This window comes from Arctopsyche grandis, chromosome 1 (assembly GCF_051622035.1).
Source record: "Arctopsyche grandis isolate Sample6627 chromosome 1, ASM5162203v2, whole genome shotgun sequence".
NCBI lineage: Eukaryota > Metazoa > Arthropoda > Insecta > Trichoptera > Hydropsychidae > Arctopsyche > Arctopsyche grandis.
This window is the reverse complement of record NC_135355.1, coordinates 2,361,018-2,381,595: the sequence shown is the minus strand read 5'-3', so window position 1 is coordinate 2,381,595 and position 20,578 is coordinate 2,361,018. Positions and strand designations below refer to the sequence as shown.

At 37.0% G+C, this 20,578-nt stretch overlaps 2 protein-coding genes across 2 annotated transcripts in view; one reads left to right on the top strand and one right to left on the bottom strand.

Moving 5' to 3' along the window:
- The window catches only part of LOC143912864 (uncharacterized), a 260,640-nt gene that overhangs the window by 184,346 nt on the left and 55,716 nt on the right, over positions 1 to 20,578 (top strand). The gene's annotated exons all lie outside the window — the stretch shown is intronic.
- LOC143909246 (UDP-glycosyltransferase UGT5-like) lies at positions 3,724 to 19,536 on the bottom strand. The gene is made up of 8 exons (XM_077427154.1): positions 19,410 to 19,536; positions 16,920 to 17,239; positions 13,329 to 13,639; positions 11,322 to 11,529; positions 10,791 to 10,901; positions 8,289 to 8,400; positions 5,802 to 6,021; positions 3,724 to 4,015 (listed from the first exon to the last, which is right to left on the bottom strand). The coding sequence occupies exons 1-8, from the start codon at positions 19,534 to 19,536 to the stop codon at positions 3,724 to 3,726; spliced, it is 1,701 nt and encodes a 566-aa protein (XP_077283280.1).

The window sequence follows — 20,578 nt, the reverse complement described above, 5'->3', positions numbered from 1 at the left end:
GAGTCACAACATATTACGGCAGTCGGAATCGTGGTCGGTAAGAATTTGAGCGACTCTAACTTTGGTTTCGCGCTTAAATCGCAATAATTTTTTTCATGAGCTCATTAAATATAGCTTCCTGTATAAGTACTTCAGAGATATTCGAAAATTGTAAAAAAAAAAAATTCAGAGTCGATGTTCTTTTTACAAAGGACTCCACAGCCCTGATTTTATATTCAAATTAACGTAATTCATTATTAAGGTTTTATTTTATGGCAAAATTCAACAATTATCTCAAACTCTAGTGCATTTGTATTATTTGTAAAGACTTAAAGTTCCAAATTTTAATTATTTAAAATTTTTTAATAAATATTTTACTTAATAATACAACTGTGCTTATCATAAATACTTATTTGCATGTATCTGCTATATAAATAAAAATAATTTTATTAGCTAAGTATAACGTAACAAATTTATAGCTTTAATCATCATACATGATAGAATTCATCCACATTATGTTTTCTTATACAATATTATTTCAAAATTATACTAACAATGAAACACAATACTGAAATATAAAATTTAATTAAGTGCTTATTCTAATTGCCTTCGAAAAGCCAATAAATATTTCGAAATTAAACTTATTAATCAATTTCGAATTTCGAAACATTTTCTCAGAATCGCTAAATTTTAATGAAGCCCTTCAAACTTTCCAAATTAAGCGTTCGACTTTTTCAGCTCGTCACAGTGCAATTTTCATTTTGAAAATCCTTCAGGTGAAATATACACAGCTTTCCGCTCCGGAAAATGTAAGCCGCTCGAGTGTGTTTTCTGAAGATTTTACTTATCTCCGTCGCTTCAATCGCTAATCTCCAGGGGCGTGCAGGGCTTTTAAAACTCCAAATGAGAGATTTGACACGCACAGGATGCAAAGTTAGAAAGGGTTTTCACCACACGTATTCAATGTCGAGATTAACTTTGACTTTACGCCGAAATCTCACGCCAAAACCTAGCACGTTTGCTGTATTAGGTATAATACAATAAATATTTGAAATTACATTCAAACTGTCATTTATAATAAAGATTTTCTTGTAGATTATTATTTACTAGAAAAATCGATGAGTGTACTAATACAGATACAATACAGTAATACAATTAATGCAAGCATTTTATACAGTACGAATTCATACAAAAATCATCCACAGTGACATCTATGGAGAATTTTTTGCAGAATTTTATTATAGAAATTGGTGAACCTCAAGACGCTGTATAGCTTGAGATTTTTAAGAGATATTGGAAAGGAAATGCCAATTGAACAGGAAATGTTTTTATGAAAATCAGAAAAAATTGCAAACTCTGAAAGGAATCGATCGACCTAGAGTCACAAACTTAAGTCTGGCCAACAGTTACTAGTGGGATTCGAACCGTGACCACTACGCTCCAAAGCATAACATGCTAATCACTCTTCCTGTATGTCATGTTATGAATATACATATGTATATAATAACGTTACCACAACACAAACAGACGGAATTGAACTATTAACTGTAAATAAACAATATAAATAGTCAATTGTCACATATTATATACTCGTAGTATATTTAATTTATATTAACCAAGGTGCCATTACAAGTAACCTCAAAGTGTTGGTTGACGGACTATTGGCCGAATGAATTAATTGTTTAATAATATCAAAATTTAATGAGGTCGGGGTGATTTCTGAACAATGTGTCTATTTTCAGTGAGTTTTGAATCATTTCATAATCGGCGAAATGTCTGTTCGCCCAAACGTCCGTCGGCTTAATGTCCGTCAGTTAAGTATCCATTCGGCCAAGTGTCCGTTCAGCCAAAAGTCCGTCGGTCTTATGTCCATTCGGCCAAGCATCCGACGGACGTTAGCCCAAGTATCTATTTGGTCAAAAGTCTGCATAAGCAAATGAAACCTTTAGGCAAACTTTTATATATGTATGTACATATGTAGGATTTAGTTTCATAACCTAGAAGAATGCATGTTTGAATGATTAAGTTCGCACGAATGAGTAGAATGGATGATGAAGTTGGTAACATGTATTGTGACTGATATACCGTTGCGGCATTCCGCCGAGTAAACAATGTTTTAAACCACCTAACGAGTCTCATTTTATTTTACTAGTATTTACACGAGTCTGAATTGAATTAATAGGAATAATATATTAAATTGTCTTTATATGAGAATGAAATAAAATTCTACTTTCGACTATTTTTGTGGATTAATAACAAAAATTCGTTTATTTTATCGAGGTAAGCCAGTTACCAATAGAATTTTTGTTATTAATCCACAAGAATAGTCGAAATATGAATCCCTATTAATTCAATTCAGATTCGTGTAAATACTAGTACGAGCTTTAAACTTGCAATTTTACCGATTTAAAATTCAGCACACTTCCAATTAATCCTTTTAAACGAAAACAAAAAATAGTGTGGCCAGAACAATATTCCAATAAACATGTTTCAATAGAGATTTTTTTTTTTTACAGTATACCCTTGAATTATATTATACTATAATGCGGATAATGAACCCAAATATTTAATCTGCAAAATCAAAATTATACATGTGAACATTGTGCATACATAAAATATTTATGATACGTATTAATTGGTAAAAAAAAAAACAGTTTCAGTTACTGTTTCATTCACGATGATTACAAATAATCATAAAACATTCTAAAGGAAAAATAATAAAAGTCTTTGTTAGCTTTGACGGAATTTCAGTAAAAACGCAATACTAGTAATGCTGATAATATGTAGGTATTTCTTGATTTTTAAATGCTTTTTATTATTACTAAATTATGTTCACAATAAATCTTATATCTATTTTAATAGCTATTGATCTACTGATCATTTTCTATTTTACAATTTAATTTAATTTGGTTAGTAATCATAGTATTATATTATTCTAATGTTAATGTACGGCATAATAGGAAAAAGAGCTCAAAAACCTATTTACAATTCTTATAAATGCTCATAATATATATCTAATACATAATATTAATTAAAGACTCTCTAAAGTCGATGACCTAAAGCAGATTGTGTTTAGACCTAAAACAGTGGGAAAAAATCCCAAGTGAAAATACGTACTTTTGACTTTTGATTTGAACTGGACTACTTGAGTACTGGAGATTTTAAAGCTGAAAAGTACTACAAATGAAAGATAAAATACTCGACTATAGATTCCAATATTCATTTTGAACAAGAAATTGACAAATTTTGAGACATCAACCGAACAACACCAAGATATAGAAAAATCGCGCGATTACAAAAACACATATATCTCCGAATCTCGAGCCAATCAACATTTTTTATTAACAGATTCGTGTTTACTGGGCATAGATCTATAAGAAAAGTCATACTTCATCTCTGAACCATTTTTTGTGTCGAACAGTGTAATTTATTGAGGAATCGTTTCAACAATAAAATTTAGAAAAATTGACCGAATTTGAAAGAAACGGCTACAAATATCAAAGTCTGACCGGCAGGACTGCAGAAATACTTCGAATCATACAGCTAATGATTCCTTTCAATCAAGCTCAAACCAGCGCTCGAACTCGGGACCTCTCAGTCATAAGCATTGTACTCCAACCACTGAGCAATGCTACTAGATATGTTGTGAATATTAATTACCAATTTCAATGAAACAATATTCACATAAAGTCAATTGAAATACGAGTAAATTAGATAAAATAAAAAAAAATCAACGTTTGTTAACTATTGGAGTTTAATTTTTCGTTTAGATATTTTACAAGAATATAGCATTTTAGCGCAATCACTTAAAATTCCATACGCTTTGTATGTCATGTAAATAATTAAACAGGACGAGATGAGAGTTGCTCCTATGAAGTCCAACATGAAATATAAATACCATGATATTTGAGGAGCTTTCAAGTGTCGAGCACCTTTGTGTCTGAGAACGTACTCGATCCACCATACCACTCTATCTAGAGATTTCGTCGGTTGATCTTCTATCAGCCTCGCCAGGTGGTCTATATTCGTCCTGTAGCTGAAAATATATATAATATATATACACATCAATATATTGGCGACGTAATAAGAGACTATTTTCAGCCTTTCACGGCGAGGGATTAATCAATGTTGGCGCCAACGTTCCGATTGAATTTTCCGTGTGGAGTATTACGGAAAAGGTAATTGAAAAGTCTCGCGATGAAATTTCCTTTCAAGGATCGCCTTTATTGAAAGGAAAAATTAAATCACGATGAGCCCATATCGGAATGGATAGTATTATACAATAAAAAAATCGATAATAGGATTATGAGAAAATTTACGGAAATTATTCTGAATACATTATGTGTACATATTTTATGTATGTACATGAAAAACATACATATGTTTAATGAAAATATAATGAATTTAAAAATTCAATGTTGAACAACCATGTTTTACAACAGCGTATGGGTGGCAAAAATGCGTGCCGGAATAGCCAGCTGTCATCGTGTCGATCTGACAGATGATTTTGATGTAATTTTTAATGATAAAATTCCAGAGAAATGTAATAATTAGAGACCGGAACCACTTTGCGCCGTTCATTGTTCATTTGCTCTCTAGCTTTGTAGTACAAATGTAGATAGCAAAAAAAAGGTTCACGAACAATGAACAACGAATGACGCAAAGTGGCTCCGGTCTCTAGTAATAATAATAAAAGTGGCTTTAGGCGTTATATTTAGATTTTTTCAGAGGACTGAAATTTGTGAGCTACTTTTTTTGAACTACTTTCAATCTTCCGATCGCTTTGATACTTTACTAAAATACATTAACTATTAATAAAGTAGGCAAATGTATCCGACGTGGCTCTAGAGAAGTTTAACTTATATATGTTTTAATAATAGAAATGGCTTTAGGTGTCATAATATTGTAAGATTGCAGTATGGCTATCGCCATACTTAATTAGTTTCCACCACAGTCTGGTGTTTGGTGTTTGGTCTTCAACGTGTGTTTGATAAAAATGTATTCATATTACTTGCAGGATAGGGACGTGCACAATGCACACCAAACACAACTGTTCACAACAAAGCAGCTCACGTAAAAAAAAAATTCTCTTCATACTATGCAGCAGCGCACGTTTCGGCGCGTTCAGACAAGTTTTGGCCAAGTGCAAGACAAAACTAACTTACATATACATTACAAAGCGCGACGATATGGCGCAATATTGCTTGCATCGTATCCTTGAGTCAATATTGTCACAATATGACGTTTCCGAAAATATTCAATTGCGCATGCGCACTTTCGTTAGTACGCGTACACTCACTACTATGACGTCAAATCGTGCGTGAATATCTGCACAGTTTTTCTTGATACATTACGGTGGCATGTACTGATGTATAGTATGAATAGATTTTATCGGCTACTGATGTTACTTGCTGTTGCGTCTACGCCACGTAATGCACGAATGTTTCCATATAAATGCACCAAAGAAAACTTTTCGTACTTTTGGTTGTTTGCAGACCTTAAAACGGTAAAAGTCAAAGCATTCATAATATTTTTTTTTACATGCTTAGTTTATGTTTAGCCCACATTTCGACACACAATGATAGCACACAAGCGAAAGCGGATATTTATATAAAGCTTTGACCCTTTCACAACCGAAATGTGTACATATCCATTGAAATAATAGCCGAGAGATTGTATTGTGCGCGTTCGACGAATCAGGTAACACAAAAGGGATAACCACAGCCATGCTAATCGCCACTCGATTGTTCGAGCTCGTTAACACAATCACCCCCGGACTGGGGATGCGCAAACAATCCCAGGTCGGGCCGAATGGAAATTACCTGGATTCCGTCATCATTCTATTGATGATTTCGGTCAGCAAACCTCGTTCGATTCGGTCAAAGTCCACCATCTCTCCAGCGCCCCATTTAATCAATTTCAATATGTTCTGGCGCTGATCGACGATCATGGGCATACCCAGGATGGGGACTCTATAATGCACTGCCTCCTCCAATGATTGAAAGCCTCCTTGCATTATGAAAAGCTTTACGTTCTTGTGGGCTGTTGGAAATTTTTGATATTGAAATTATCACTGCCTATCATTATAAAGTACTAGTGGTTTTACCCGGCTTCCTTTGTTACTGTAGAATATACCTTCAAAAATATGTAAAATTAGATCTAGAAACCATTTTTCATTCCATTTTATGTTGAATTTTAAACGTCGACGAGACGACTTTATCGCGACTCAAACCGATCACCCCAAATAGCCTGAATATGGGTCTAAATTGAGCTAATGGTCTCGGACATCACGCCAAATCTAATTTTTCATTTCGCCTTTTTTTTTAAACATTAATTGAAATATTCCTTCTCGCCATATAAAAATACGTAATTTTAATAATTTCATTTAGCGAGGTTTTGAACCATTTTTTTATGTATTTACTTTCAATTAAATTATAATTATAATTTAAATTATTTATATTTTGACGATATTTGAGAAAAAAATTGATTTCATTCACCGCGGGCGCCAGGAATCGAACCTCGGACCCTCCGATCCAAACGCAATGTCCTCATGAGCTCGCGTCGCACGCCATATCCTCGCCCAGAATACGTGTTGTAAATACACATCATATGTATATGCACGTAATTTGTTATGTGTAATAATAATATTCAACGTTACGAGGTCAATGACCGTTTGTGTATAATCGGAAAATATTACATTTTGTTAACGTTAACTTTAAGAATTGAAAATTATTACAAATAAAGAATTGAAAACTATCTATGAGAGTCTACGAAAATAACGGTTCCGGTTCCGGATTTTTTTTTTAGTTTTATACGGGTATATAATAATTTTATACCCATGCGATGATATTTCATCGGGCTATTCACTAGTATACATATAATATGGGTCTACGTGACGAGACAGAATGTTAAATTACAGAAACACACAAATATCGAAAGGCAAAGATCGAAAATCGAAAGATCTTAAGTCGAAAGATCAAAAAAAAATGGTGCATGGTAAACGGTACATACTCACTTAATTTGCGCGAGCAGGATACAACAGGAACAAGAGGAACCTCCCGTATTCTGCGCGCGCACATTAATACGGGAGGAAAAGTCTGTTCCTCTTGTTCCTGTTGTATCCTGCTCGCGCAAATTAAGTGAGTATGTACCGTTTACCATGCACCATTTTTTTTTGATCTTTCGACTTAAGATCATTCGATTTTCGATCTTTGCCTTCCGATATTTGCGTTTTCTGTAATTCAACATTCTGCTCGTCACGGAGGCCGATATAATACATATATACGTAATAATATGTATATAAAGCAATTAAATATCAAAAAAAAGATTCTCTGGTTTTTACTGATACAAAATTTGTAAACATTTCTCTAATATAGATTTCAACATACATATGTACATACATACATACATACATGAAATATGTGAAAATTTATAATTTTCAAATTTAATACTTCCAATATTTCGTTGAACGTCACGTTTCAGCAGTAATTTATTAAAATGTGACCATTTGTACCAACGACAGTTTATTGTTTGACAAATTTTATTCATAGTAGAACATTGTACGCGCGAAATGCCATTGGTCGCAAGGCGATGTACGAGACAGCAAGTACATTATTCCTAAATCTCTTCCTACAGCAGACCAACTTTAACTACATATAAAATATCATAATTTACGAGATTCGTTTGTTTATTAAATGTAAATTTAATAAACAAAAAAATATTTACTATTAGATGTTTCGCTGTTTATATTAAAAACATTGATCAAAGCCGGGTAAAACAACTAGTTTACTATAAAACATAGTCAAACCTCTAAACTAAAGAGGTCTTGATACTGGAAAAAAAGTTTTTTAAAAACATACCTCTTCTATAATTTGTATATAAAATTATTAATTTGAATAAAAATACCAATAATTTTATTTTACTACCGCCATCTTTGTTTAAAACTAAAAACTGGATAAACTTCAGGCACTTTTCAGAAATTCAAATTTCAAACGCGTCTAAAACGATATTTTTCTCCATCATAATGACGGAGGATACGTTTACTTACATATATTGATGACCAAAATGAGCAATATGGCAAAGTATGAAAACGATCGGATGAGAGGTAAATTTTTTCCTGAATTGTAATCGTAAGTGAAGTATAAAGTATAAATCTAGAGATTTTATGTATCTCTCAAAAAGTATGTTGCAACGGCAAATTTTGTAGACAGATATTTATTTATATTAGATATACTATTCATATTATTCAATGGCTTAAATACGAAATTAGATCAACAGTCAAACAAATGATTTGAATGAATTAAAATCACCTAGTATATCCTGCTGAGGACACCATTGACACGTGTGCAGATTTGCAGGACGATCTGACATTTCCAGCTCCTCCCACTTCCACAGAATCTTATGAGGCAGGCTCGAAAACGTCTGAAAACCCAGTAAATACATACAGAATATACCCACCGAGACAATACATACATATAATTGAACTTTACACACTCGGGACTTGGCCGATCCAAATGAGCGTGTGTCGGTCAACGTTTGGGTTATACTTAGTGTGTAATGCTTGAGGGGATTAAGTGGATACGAGTCGAGATGGATGTACACTGAGGGCCTTGCAGCATCCCTAGATATCCCATCAAGTGATGTTGATTAATGATCGTTGTCTGCATCGACGCCGACACACACCTCTCACCAAGACAATTACATACATATAACGTATTAATGGACAGGACTATTTAAGACACATCATCGCCGATACATAACTCTCTTGAGACCTCTACATATGCATATAATTTGGGTTTGCTACAAATCGCTGCAAACGACGCGGCTGCATGCTCATTTCGATTTCGGTATTTGACTGTTTGAATTAAAGCACGTACGAAAGACATGTCATTGCAATGGGTTTGGTGCATCCGCTCTGTTCAGACTACTTCTGATGGTCGGCTTTCGTGGCCTTACGACCCACGATTTGGCCGATATTTTTGTGTTGGCCACCCTGACAGTGGCTTGCCCACACTGACAGTTGTTCCATAACGGTTGGCGCGTAAACATTGTGGGTGTTTACGTGGCCCTTCGCTTCTTGCCACCGACCACCAGCTCGAGACTGGATACTCGGAGACCAGCTCCAGTATCCGTCCGGTGTGCACCAGAGGAAGCCTGGTCTGTCTTCGACCAGAAGGCAGACAACTGGCTTACCTCAAAAAAGCACGCGTGGTTTCTTTGTTGACTCCCCCCCCCCCTCTTTCCCCCTGTTTGCTCTATGTACATTCAACGTGAAAATATAATCATTGTGATCAGATTTACGACCTGTTTTCATTGTTATATAATCTCCCGCCCTTTTTCCACATCACGCATCCCACGCACACTGTACGAAAGAGAAATGGACAGAGCAGAGCAGCCATCATCAACAGAGACCAGACCGCAGACGACGATCTGCAGATCCCGTGGAGGAGATCACGCACCGTGCTTTGCCACTGAGCAACTTCACAAAACCGACGCAGGTGGTCTCGATTGAGGACCCCTGGCGTCCGTACACGCTCTAAAATCGCCAGATTAACAGAACGGCAGCGTTAAACGTAATTCTCGTTTTCTCGAATGACAGATTGCACATCAGATGACGAGTAACCTTTCAATGTGTACAGATGCAATTATTAAAATTGAGCTGGATCTTTCTGGCGAGTTGAATAAGGCAAGATTCGGAACTTATCGAATCTTGCCTTATTAAACTCGCCTAAAAGATCCAACTCAATTTTAATAATTACCATTTTAATAATTGCATGTGTGCACATCGAAAGGTTACCCGTCATCCGATGTGCAATCTATCATTCGAGAAGATGAGAATTGCATTTAAAGCAGCCGTCCGTTAATCTGTCGTTCAATTTGTCTGGCGATTTTAGAGCGGATGCACCGCATCCCATTGCAATATCCTACACAAGTTCGGGTATAAAAGTATAGTTTTTCTTTATTAATGCTTTTTTTTCCTCATAACTAACTAAATAAAAATAAAATATATATATATATATATATATATATATATATATATATATATATATATATAAACTCTCTTGGGTAATAGGCGTATATTTCTGACACTAAATAAGAGCGTGAAGCTAATAAAAAGTATTTAATAAAAAAAAAATCTGTTTTTGTTTGTTTTTCCAAATAAATCACTTGTATTTTAATACTTTGTTACCTTGATACGATATAAGTTTTCTATTAAAAAAGCTTGTCAATCACAAATTCATAAAATAAACTTTGGTTCAGAGACGAGATATGACTTTTCTCATAGACATCCACTTCATATTTTGACTTATATTGATCCATTTACTTATATTGATGACCAAAATGAGCAATATGGCAAAGTATGAAAACGATCGGATAAGAGGCAAACTTTTTCCTTAATTATAATATTAAGTGAAACGTAAAGAAGGTATGTAAAAAGTACTACAAATGAAAGATAAAATACCCAACTATAGATTCCAATATTCATTTTGAACAGGAAATTGACAGATTTTGAGACATTGACTGAACAACACCAAGATATAGATATATCTCCGAATCTCAAGCCAATCAACATTTTTTATTACCAAATTCGTGTTTACTGGGCATAGATCTATAAGAAAAGTCATATCTCGTCTCTGAACCATTTTTTGTGTCGAACAGTTTTATCATTCTAGAGAAGTATTTTTTTTTAAATTGAAATCTTATATTTAAAATAGTTCATTGTTCTGAGGCACGTTTTAGCGCCGCATATTATATTCTATATGGTATTTGTGGTCTTATTATTAAAAATATGAAAAATAAAGTGAAAGTACCGTTTGAAAAACATCTAGCTTTTCTTTTGGCAAGCTGCTACTTTTAACATTAGAACCCATGCTTATGTAAATCACTCCTTCGGTGGCGTTGTCTAAAAACATTTGCAAATCCTGAAAAATAAAACGAACAAATTGTAAAAATTTCAATGGGAAAAAGCCATCAACAGTCGATTAAATTGCAAAAAATAACTGAATTTTAATGCCTCAAAAATTATTGCCTTATCCCAGCCTTCAATTGATTTCCCAAGCGTTCTATTATATTATATTAAATATAACCTTACCATAAATTCATTATGCAACATAAAAAAACTAACCTATCGGCGTTTCCGAAACTTTTGCCCGATCTTAATAAAGTATAAATTAAACCCGTTTAAGCTCGGATGAGCTTTTTAAACGCGCTCAAGTTTTAATGAGGCCGCAGAAAAAAAATTGCGAGATTAAACGTCTTCAACCATTACCATTATTAAGTTTATCTGTAACAGTTTTGATGGAGATTTTAAACGAAAAATAAAACTCGTTATGTTTAAATACCTGCGGTAGAGGCTTCGGCTTTCGAATGTGCATCATTTCAAAGTACACCAAAGCTGGTACTTTCGGTTGGGGATTAAACACTTGATTTTGGTTGACAAAAACTAAACTGACATTTCTGCCAATATCTTCACACGACGGAGCTTCGTTTCCAAAATGTTTCTTTATTAAACTGTCCTGATTCCATAATCCTAAAGTGTATGTATCGTATCTGTAAAATTAAACCATTCATCGACCTCTAAAATGAGAAAAATATCCATACGTACATATTTTACGCACAATTCAATAAATTGTTCATTATACAAAATTGTCGTTAAAATGCTACATTCATTAACAAAGTGATGTTTATACATATACTACAAGCAAATATCTCTGTAATAAGTTTATACATATGTATTAAAAAGCTTTCAGAATAATTTCGCATAAATAATTTATAAGCCAACTTCCATGCAAACAAGCTTGAACTTGAAAATGTGTCGTATTTTATGACTCGCTATTGAATACGTATAAGTTTTTCACTGAAATAAATCATGACCTTTATGTAAATGTAAATATAGAATGAGAATAAAATATCGCGAACTGCCTTTTCTGTTCGAAAGGAAGTCGCATTCTAATTCGGGATACAGAACTATAAATTGTTGTTTGCGTGATATATTATATTTACCAACACGCCAGTACCTAGACAGACCACAAACATACATATTTAATTCAAATTCCGAATAAAATACAAGATGCTCTAGCAAATGATGTGTAACTTAAATCATTGATATATGAGGACATACGTAAATACATACATACAAAGCAGTGGTTCTCAGTGGTGTTTTTTAAATCGCGCGATTTTTCTATATCTTGGTGTTGTTCGGTCATTGTCTCAAAATCTGTTAATTTTCTGTTCAAAATAAATATTGGAATCTATAGTCGGGTATTTTATCTTTCATTTGTAAGACTTTTCAACTTTCAAATCTCTCTAAGTAGTCGTCCAGTTCAAATCAAAAGTCAAAAGTACGTATTTTCACTTGGGATTTTTTCCCACTGTCAATACTATTTTATATTGAATATTTTCTATTGAAAGATGTTTATTGAGATAGTATTCTGGCCACACTATTTTTTGTTTTCGTTTAAGAGGGTTAATTAGAAGTGTGCTGAATTTTAAATCGGTAAAATTGCGAACTAAAAGCTCGTACTAGTATTTTCTCGTATTGATACGAATCTGAATTGAATTAATAGGGATAATATATTAAATTGTCTTTATTTGAGAATTAAATAAAATTCCACTTAGAAAAATCATATTTCGACTATTCTTGTGGATTAATAACAAAAATTCGTTTATTTTATCAGGGTAAGCTAGTTATCAATAGAATAAATTTTATATTTTTTAAAGAGAAGATGCCAACAAAACTCATTGTTATATTCGAATTTATTTAGTGGGTCAAACTTAATAAAGATTGATTAGTTTCCACTCTAGTATTTTTTTTTGTTGCTCAGTGTTATCAGTAGCTATGTACGTACATACATATACATATATTAATTTGGTCTGTAAATATTTTTCATTAGAAAATAAATTAGAAAAATTTTCTGTTTCAAAAAAAATCATATAATATTACAATAAGAGTTAAATTCATATGTATAATCTATGTATATGTAAAAACACAATAAGACTTGATTTGCCAAATTACGAACTAATTATATGTACATGCAAATATTTCTTTTAATTGCTTGTCCTCTATTTGATGACCCGAATTTCCTGACTCTTGATTGTATATATTTACTGACCATATTATAATTACAAACAAGTTATTATATTAAGAATTATTTTGTATTTTTTTCCAAATGAGAATTTGTAAGCTCTCGAAAAATCAGTTTCAAACCACTGCACTAGTGAGAAGGGCTATTACTTACCATTTTCAAAAGACATACACCAAATACAACTTTTATCGATTTTACACGTATTTGTAACACTAGATATATTCTCAAATTTATACTCTCGTATTTAAATACATAATAATTTACCTTAGAATGATAGAATATATGACACTTGCGAAACGTTCCCACACTGACATTTCAGGCTTGACTGCAAATTTCAAAGCAGAATTCGGCACCAAGTAAGGATGCGTGGGATTTCCAATCAGATCGTGTCCATCGTAGAATATATCCAAACTGGCTAATCCGATTAAAGGACATTTAAATCTGTATGCCCAACCATATGTGGCATAGTACATAATCCACTCGACAAAAACCAAATCGAAGCTTTCGCTCTGATTTGATATCAATTTCGAAACTTCAGGATGACCCAGTTGCTGGTCTGTTAGCACTTTCAATACCTTAAAGAAAAATTATTAAAAATTCAATACTACTTCATTAACATCACTTTCACGTGCGATCAAATCAAACGATTCATTATATGGAAGAAGATACGAGTAGGGTTTTGAAGCCCTACTCATAGCCTTCAGTTTTGTAGTACATAGTATCGCCTTTGAACTCTACTTTATATTCAACTAGCTGTATTACCCGGCTTCGCTCAGTGTTTATAATATAAACCGCTTAAACATGACTAAGCTAATTTAATTAAAAAAAAAAAAAATTTAAAATAAATTTAAAAATTTAAAAAAAAAATAAAAAAAAAATAAAAAAAAAATCAAAAAAAAAAATAAAAAAAAATCAAAAAAAAATAAAAAAAAAAATCAAAAAAAAATTTTAAAAAAATCAAAAAAAAAAAATCAAAATTTTTTTTTGCCTTCTAGGGCTTCGCCCCTCCACGCCCCATGAGCAATTGCCGTTTAGGGCTTCGCCCCCATGATCAGTTGCCTTTTAGGGCTTCGCCCCTCCGCGCCCCCATGATTAAAAGCCGTCTAGGGCTTCGCCCCCCTAAGTTAATGCCTTTTAGGGCTTCGCCCCCCGCGCCCCAAAGGTTAATTGCCGTTTAGGGCTTCGCCCCCCTTAGTTAATGCCTTTTAGGGCTTCGCCCCTCCGCATCCCCATGATTAAATGCCGTCTAGGGCTTCGCCCCCCTTAGTTAATGCCTTTTAGGGCTTCGCCCCTCCGCGCCCCCATGATTAAATGCCGTCTAAGGCTTCGCCCCCCTAAGTTAATGCCTTTTAGGGCTCCGCCCCCCGCGCTCCAAAGATTAATTGCCGTTTAGGGCTTCGCCCCCCTGAGTTAATGCCTTTTAGGGCTTCGCCCCTCCGCACCCCCATGATTAAATGCCGTCTAGGGCTTCGCCCCCCTTAGTAAATGCCTTTTAGGGCTTCGCCCCCCGCGCCCCCAAGATTAAATGCCGTCTAAGGCTTCGCCCTCATGATCAGTTGCCTTTTAGGGCTTCGCCCCCCACGCCCCCAAGATTAATTGCCGTTTAGGGCTTCGCCCCCCTTAGTTAATGCCTTTTAGGGCTTCGCCCCTCCGCGCCCCCATGATTAAATGCCGTCTAAGGCTTCGCCCCCCTAAGTTAATGCCTTTTAGGGCTCCGCCCCCCGCGCTCCAAAGATTAATTGCCGTTTAGGGCTTCGCCCCCCTGAGTTAATGCCTTTTAGGGCTTCGCCCCTCCGCACCCCCATGATTAAATGCCGTCTAGGGCTTCGCCCCCATGATCAGTTGCCTTTTAGGGCTTCGCCCCCCGCGCCCCCAAGATTAATTGCCGTTTAGGGCTTCGCCCCCCTTAGTTAATGCCTTTTAGGGCTTCGCCCCTCCGCGCCCCCATGATTAAATGCCGTCTAAGGCTTCGCCCCCATGATCAGTTGCCTTTTAGGGCTTCGCCCCTCCGCGCCCCCATGATTAATTGCCGTCTAGGGCTTCGCCCCCCTTAGTTAATGCCTATTAGGGCTTGCGCCCCATGAGGCTGGGCCCCCCGGGCCCCCTTCGGGGCCCCACGGGGCTGCGCCCCTTGTGGCGCCCCCTTTTGAGCCCCATGGGGCTGCGCCCCATGAGGCTGGGCCCCCCGGGCCCCCTTCGGGGCCCCACGGGGCTGCGCCCCTTGTGGCGCCCCCTTTTGAGCCCCATGGGGCTGCGCCCCATGAGGCTGGGCCCCCCGGGCCCCCTTCGGGGCTTCACGGGGCTGCGCCCCTTGTGGCACCCCCTTTTGAGCCCCATGGGGCTGCGCCCCATGAGGCTGGGCCCCCCGGGCCCCCTTCGGGGCCCCACGGGGCTGCGCCCCTTGTGGCGCCCCCTTTTGAGCCCCATGGGGCTGCGCCCCATGAGGCTGGGCCCCCCGGGCCCCCTTCGGGGCCCCACGGGGCTGCGCCCCTTGTGGCGCCCCCTTTTGAGCCTCATGGGGCTGCGCCCCATGAGGCTGGGCCCCCCGGGCCCCCTTCGGGGCCCCACGGGGCTGCGCCCCTTGTGGCGCCCCCTTTTGAGCCCCATGGGGCTGCGCCCCATGAGGCTGGGCCCCCCGGGCCCCCTTCGGGGCCCCACGGGGCTGCGCCCCTTGTGGCGCCCCCTTTTGAGCCCCATGGGGCTGCGCCCCATGAGGCTGGGCCCCCCGGGCCCCCTTCGGGGCCCCACGGGGCTGCGCCCCTTGTGGCGCCCCCTTTTGAGCCCCATGGGGCTGCGCCCCATGAGGCTGGGCCCCCCGCGCCCCCTTCGGGGCTTCACGGGGCTGCGCCCCTTGTGGCACCCCCTTTTGAGCCCCATGGGGCTGCGCCCCATGAGGCTGGGCCCCCCGGGCCCCCTTCGGGGCCCCCTTCGGGGCCCCACGGGGCTGCGCCCCTTGTGGCGCCCCCTTTTGAGCCCCACGGGGCTGCGCCCCTTGTGGCGCCCCTGGCGGGGCCCCATGAAACTACTCGCCTTGCGCCCCCGCGGGGGTGAATCCATTGAAACGAAAAAAAAAATCGGCGCCCATGGATCGAAAAAAAAAAAAAATCGAATCACGTGTTCGATGACGTCACCGATCTACGGACGACGAAGACGACGAAGACGACGACGACGACGACCAAGGATATTTACATACATACAAAGTCTCTTTCCAAATTATAGATTAGATATTCTACGATATGTTTTGAAAGTATGTACATGATTAAAAATTGAAAAGCCGAATAAATTTGCATCCCCTACTACAGACAGCGAACATATTCAAAATAAATCACAATCAGTCATCAACTATTACTATCGACACGTATACAAAGTAAAATAAACCAAAAGGTTTCTGAGAAAAACATAAAAAACCTCGATTCTCTAGAGTAAAAGTACTACTTCCGGTTCAGATAAAAATATTTAAAAAATATAAGGTTATAAAAATTATTATTTCTATTACATGTAAAAAAAATTCACTTCGGTTCAGTTAGCGGTTTGGGAGATAATTGAATTCAAAAACTTAAAAAAAGAGGACACCTATAAGGGGAGGTACCATTTCCGGTCAACTGAAAAATTTGAAAAAAATTTAAGTCGTGTCGATAAGAATTTTAGTAACCGATACTAAGTTTCAAAAAATCCCCAAAATACACAGATACACACACACACACACACACATTTTTTTCTAGATCATGAAAACGTGATCAGTGATCGATTCTGAGTTCGAATCAGTCAAAATCTCGAGTTCGAATTTTAGCATAATCACAAAACTTCATCTATTGTTACTACGTACATAGACAAAGTAAAAAAAGGCTTACTTACATTCAAATACAATCGCATATTATCCCTCAAATTCAAATTCGGCGTTCCAGCATCGAAATAAGTGTTCCATTTGGAATCCGAAAATCCCACGTTAATCTCTGTTATGTTGGGCGATTTGTCTTCGATCGGCATCGGTCGAGTCGTGATACTGACGATCTGGTGACCCCTCCTCGCCAATTCCTTGATGATGGGCTGGTATACTACATTATGGCTGTGAGTTGGAGTCGGAATGTGGAACAGAATCCTGGCACTTTGAACCTGGCAAAAAAATCCGAGCAAAAAACACACCGGCATAGACACGTCCATACTGAACACTACAACTGAAAAACACTGACATATATTTTTATACTCATCGTTATCATTCGTATGTAACCTTTAAACGACGCTCATATATGTAATAAATTGTATATTTTATATATTATAGAATAAGTAGACCGCTGATCGCAAAATACTCTTGTCGCAATTTTCAGCTGCACAAAGTGTATACTTACTCAACCTGCTGTTGACAATCGAATTAACTAGGTACATACAACGCGTAGTGAAGAAACGCTTTTGTTAGTCGTTGGCGATTTGTTACCAGCTAATAGGATAAGATCGTAACGTGGAGCGTTTACATCTGCGGCTTTTATATCAAACATATATACATACATACATACATATATTGTTTAATTTTTTTACTAGAAAATTTTATAAGTGATGTTTTAATAATTCATTTTAATATCTTGAATTATATATAATATAAAACTACGTTCAGATTAGGATACACGGAGACACACAGTGCGCAAGGGAACACAAGGTGCGCATGGGGATGCACGGAAACACAACGTGTGCAATGAGACACAAAGTGTGCAGCATTTGTATCCGTGGGTGTTTTCTCTATGATTTGAAGTATAATTTATTTTATTGATTGGAGCATTGTGGCATTATAGGAAGAACATAATACACCTCAGTGGTCTAAATAATAAAACAAGAAAAAATGCAAATACGTAAGAATAATATCCTCTTAGTGAAGTAAAAATACATATGAGAGATAATGATGCAAATTTTATAAGAAATTTTACAGTATTAAAACATTGCAAATCAAACAAACAAGACCATGAGCTGTCATCGTCTCCAAAATTTTTGGTTTCTTAAGCGTGTTCATGACGGTTATTTTTCACCATCGAACTAACAGAAGCAATTTAAATTTATATCGATGACCAAACCGTGCAAAATGCCAAAGTTTCAAACCGATCGGAAGAATGAAGGAAATAGTGTCAGACCAAAAGGCGAAATGAAGCTAATAAAATCCTTGTAATAATGGCGGTTTATACTTCCACTTATATTGATGACCAAAATGAGCAAAATGGAAAAGTTTGAAAACGATCGTATAAGAACCCAAACTTTGTCACACGACCAAATCCTTTGCAAGCTAAGAAGAGATATGTAAAAAGGAATGAGTGAACTAGAAATATATGTATATGAGAGATAATGAGAACCTTTAAAGCAAATTTTATAAAATATAGAGTGAAAAAAGAAGAAATTATAGGCATTTAAACAATTAATTCATTTTAATAGCTTAAATTATATATAATATAAAACTACGTTAAAATTAGAATACACGGAGACACATAGTGCGCAAGGGAACACAAGGTGCGCATGGGGATGCACGGAAACACAACGTGCGCAATGAGACACAAAGTGTGCAACATATGTGTATTGATGACCAAACCGAGCAAAATTGCAAAGTTTAAAAATGATCGGATAAAAACCCAAATTTCGTCAGATGAAATCAGACGAAAGCCAAGCAAGTAGAGGCTAGTAAAAAGCAAAAGCAGTAAACTATGATAAAAAAAAAAAACAAAAGAAAAATAATTCATAAAAATGAACATTAAAAATATTGTAACGTGGGAGCATAATAGAGGATGACCAGACCTATGAAGTTCATGCGTAGACAATAGACACCCCGGATTAGCTAACGGGACTCGTAATGTGCTCAGCAAATGGACACGCTGGAGTTCTCACAGACCTGGTTAAGTTCATGCGATAACAATAGATACGCCAGTAGAGACCGTATTTGTCCAGAAAATGGACACCCTAACGGATCTTGTCTTTAAAAGGAGGCACACAGTATATCAGATATTCTGGAGTAAGCAGCGGTTCCGTGTGAACCTCTTGAATCCTTGAATAAATGCTGTAAAGTGACTTTGGAATTTTTATTTGGATCCTGAACCCACCCCAATGCAAGCATATCAAATAAACAAAATGCATACATAGTAGGGAATGTCTTACATCCACAGCCAGCACCGATATATATGTAAATTATATAAGAACCAGCCGTAAATACAAAAAATCGAAAAAATCCCCGCGAGGCCCAAATAGAACACAGAAGATCAAAATTCCACTCATACATCATATACAATTATTACAATAATGATGAGCGCAGGCTACCAGACAAGTAAGCTAAAATAATCTTTGATAACCTACGCTCACTGAGCTGAAGAATATCACATTCAGGCACGGCAGCAAAAACTTCATTAATAAGTAAAATAGCTCTTGAAATAAGAGCCATCCGATAAAGAACTGTGCGAGCAGGAGGTGCAACCAACAAATGATGATATCTATCACGCACATACATAATTGGGACATAAAGTCCCAACAGTTCCAGCAACTGGACATCTCGTAGAGTATGTTCAAGAAACGAGCGACCTGGGTGACAGTATTAGTGTATATACATGCAGTGGTCATTAGTTTCGCTTCGGTGTTCGACGTAGGAGGACGTATCTTCGCTTTTTCATACACGGTGGTTACAAAGTTCCCAACGCATAAGTAATATAAAAAAAAATGTTAGTTATTTTTTTCAACAATGTAAAAGTATAGGTATAATACGGTTGTGCATGATGTAGTGGTGCGGCATGTGCGCTCCGGTATTTCCCTCCGCTAAAACCAGATAATAATCCAAAAAAACCCTTCAATTCCGTTTCAAAATTCCAGAAAAATTACTTATTTCAATAATTGACAAAATTACTACTTTTATAGATATAAATAAATTTAGATAACAAAAAAGTTCCTTTTGTTTCATTTTTGAGAAAAACTTTAAAAAATTTATATAACAGTTGGGCTGAAAATTTCATAGGCTAGCATAGAAAAAATCTTTTTTTTGTTAGAATTTGATTTTATTATTCAATATAGTTGCCTTCAAAGGCGATACAACGATTATAGCGGTCATACAATTTTTCGATACCATTTTTATAGTACGATTTGTCTTTAGCCTCAAAATAGGCTTCAGTTTCGGCGATTACCTCTTCATCGGCGCAAAATTTCTGTCCAGCGAGCATCCTCTTGAGGTCTGAGAACAGGAAAATGTCGCTGGGGGCCAGATCTGGAGAATACGGTGGATGCAGAAGCAATTCATGCAATTTTGCCATCGTTTTCATTGATTTGTGACACGGTGCATTGTCTTGATGAAACAGCACTTTCTTCTTCTTCAAATGGGGCCGTTTTTACGCGATTTCGTCCTTCAAACGCTCCAATAACGCTACGTAATAGTCCCTGTTTATGGTTTTTCCCTTTTTAAGATAGTCGATGAATATTATACCATGCGCATCCCAAAATACTGATGCCATAACCTTGCCAGCCGACTTTTGCGTCTTTCCACGCTTTGGAGTCACTTCATCACG

Bases quoted from the DNA above. Each gene is read 5' to 3' on its own strand.
- LOC143909246 (XM_077427154.1), bottom strand. From the start codon at position 19,536: ATGTATGTGCGTGATAGATATCATCATTTGTTGGTTGCACCTCCTGCT. The intron at 13,640-16,919 runs GTAAGTAAGCCT...TTTTTCTTTAAG, and splicing joins ATATGCGATTGTATTTGAAT to GTATTGAAAGTGCTAACAGA. The intron at 10,902-11,321 runs GTATTTAAACAT...TTTATTTTTCAG, and splicing joins AGCCGAAGCCTCTACCGCAG to GATTTGCAAATGTTTTTAGA.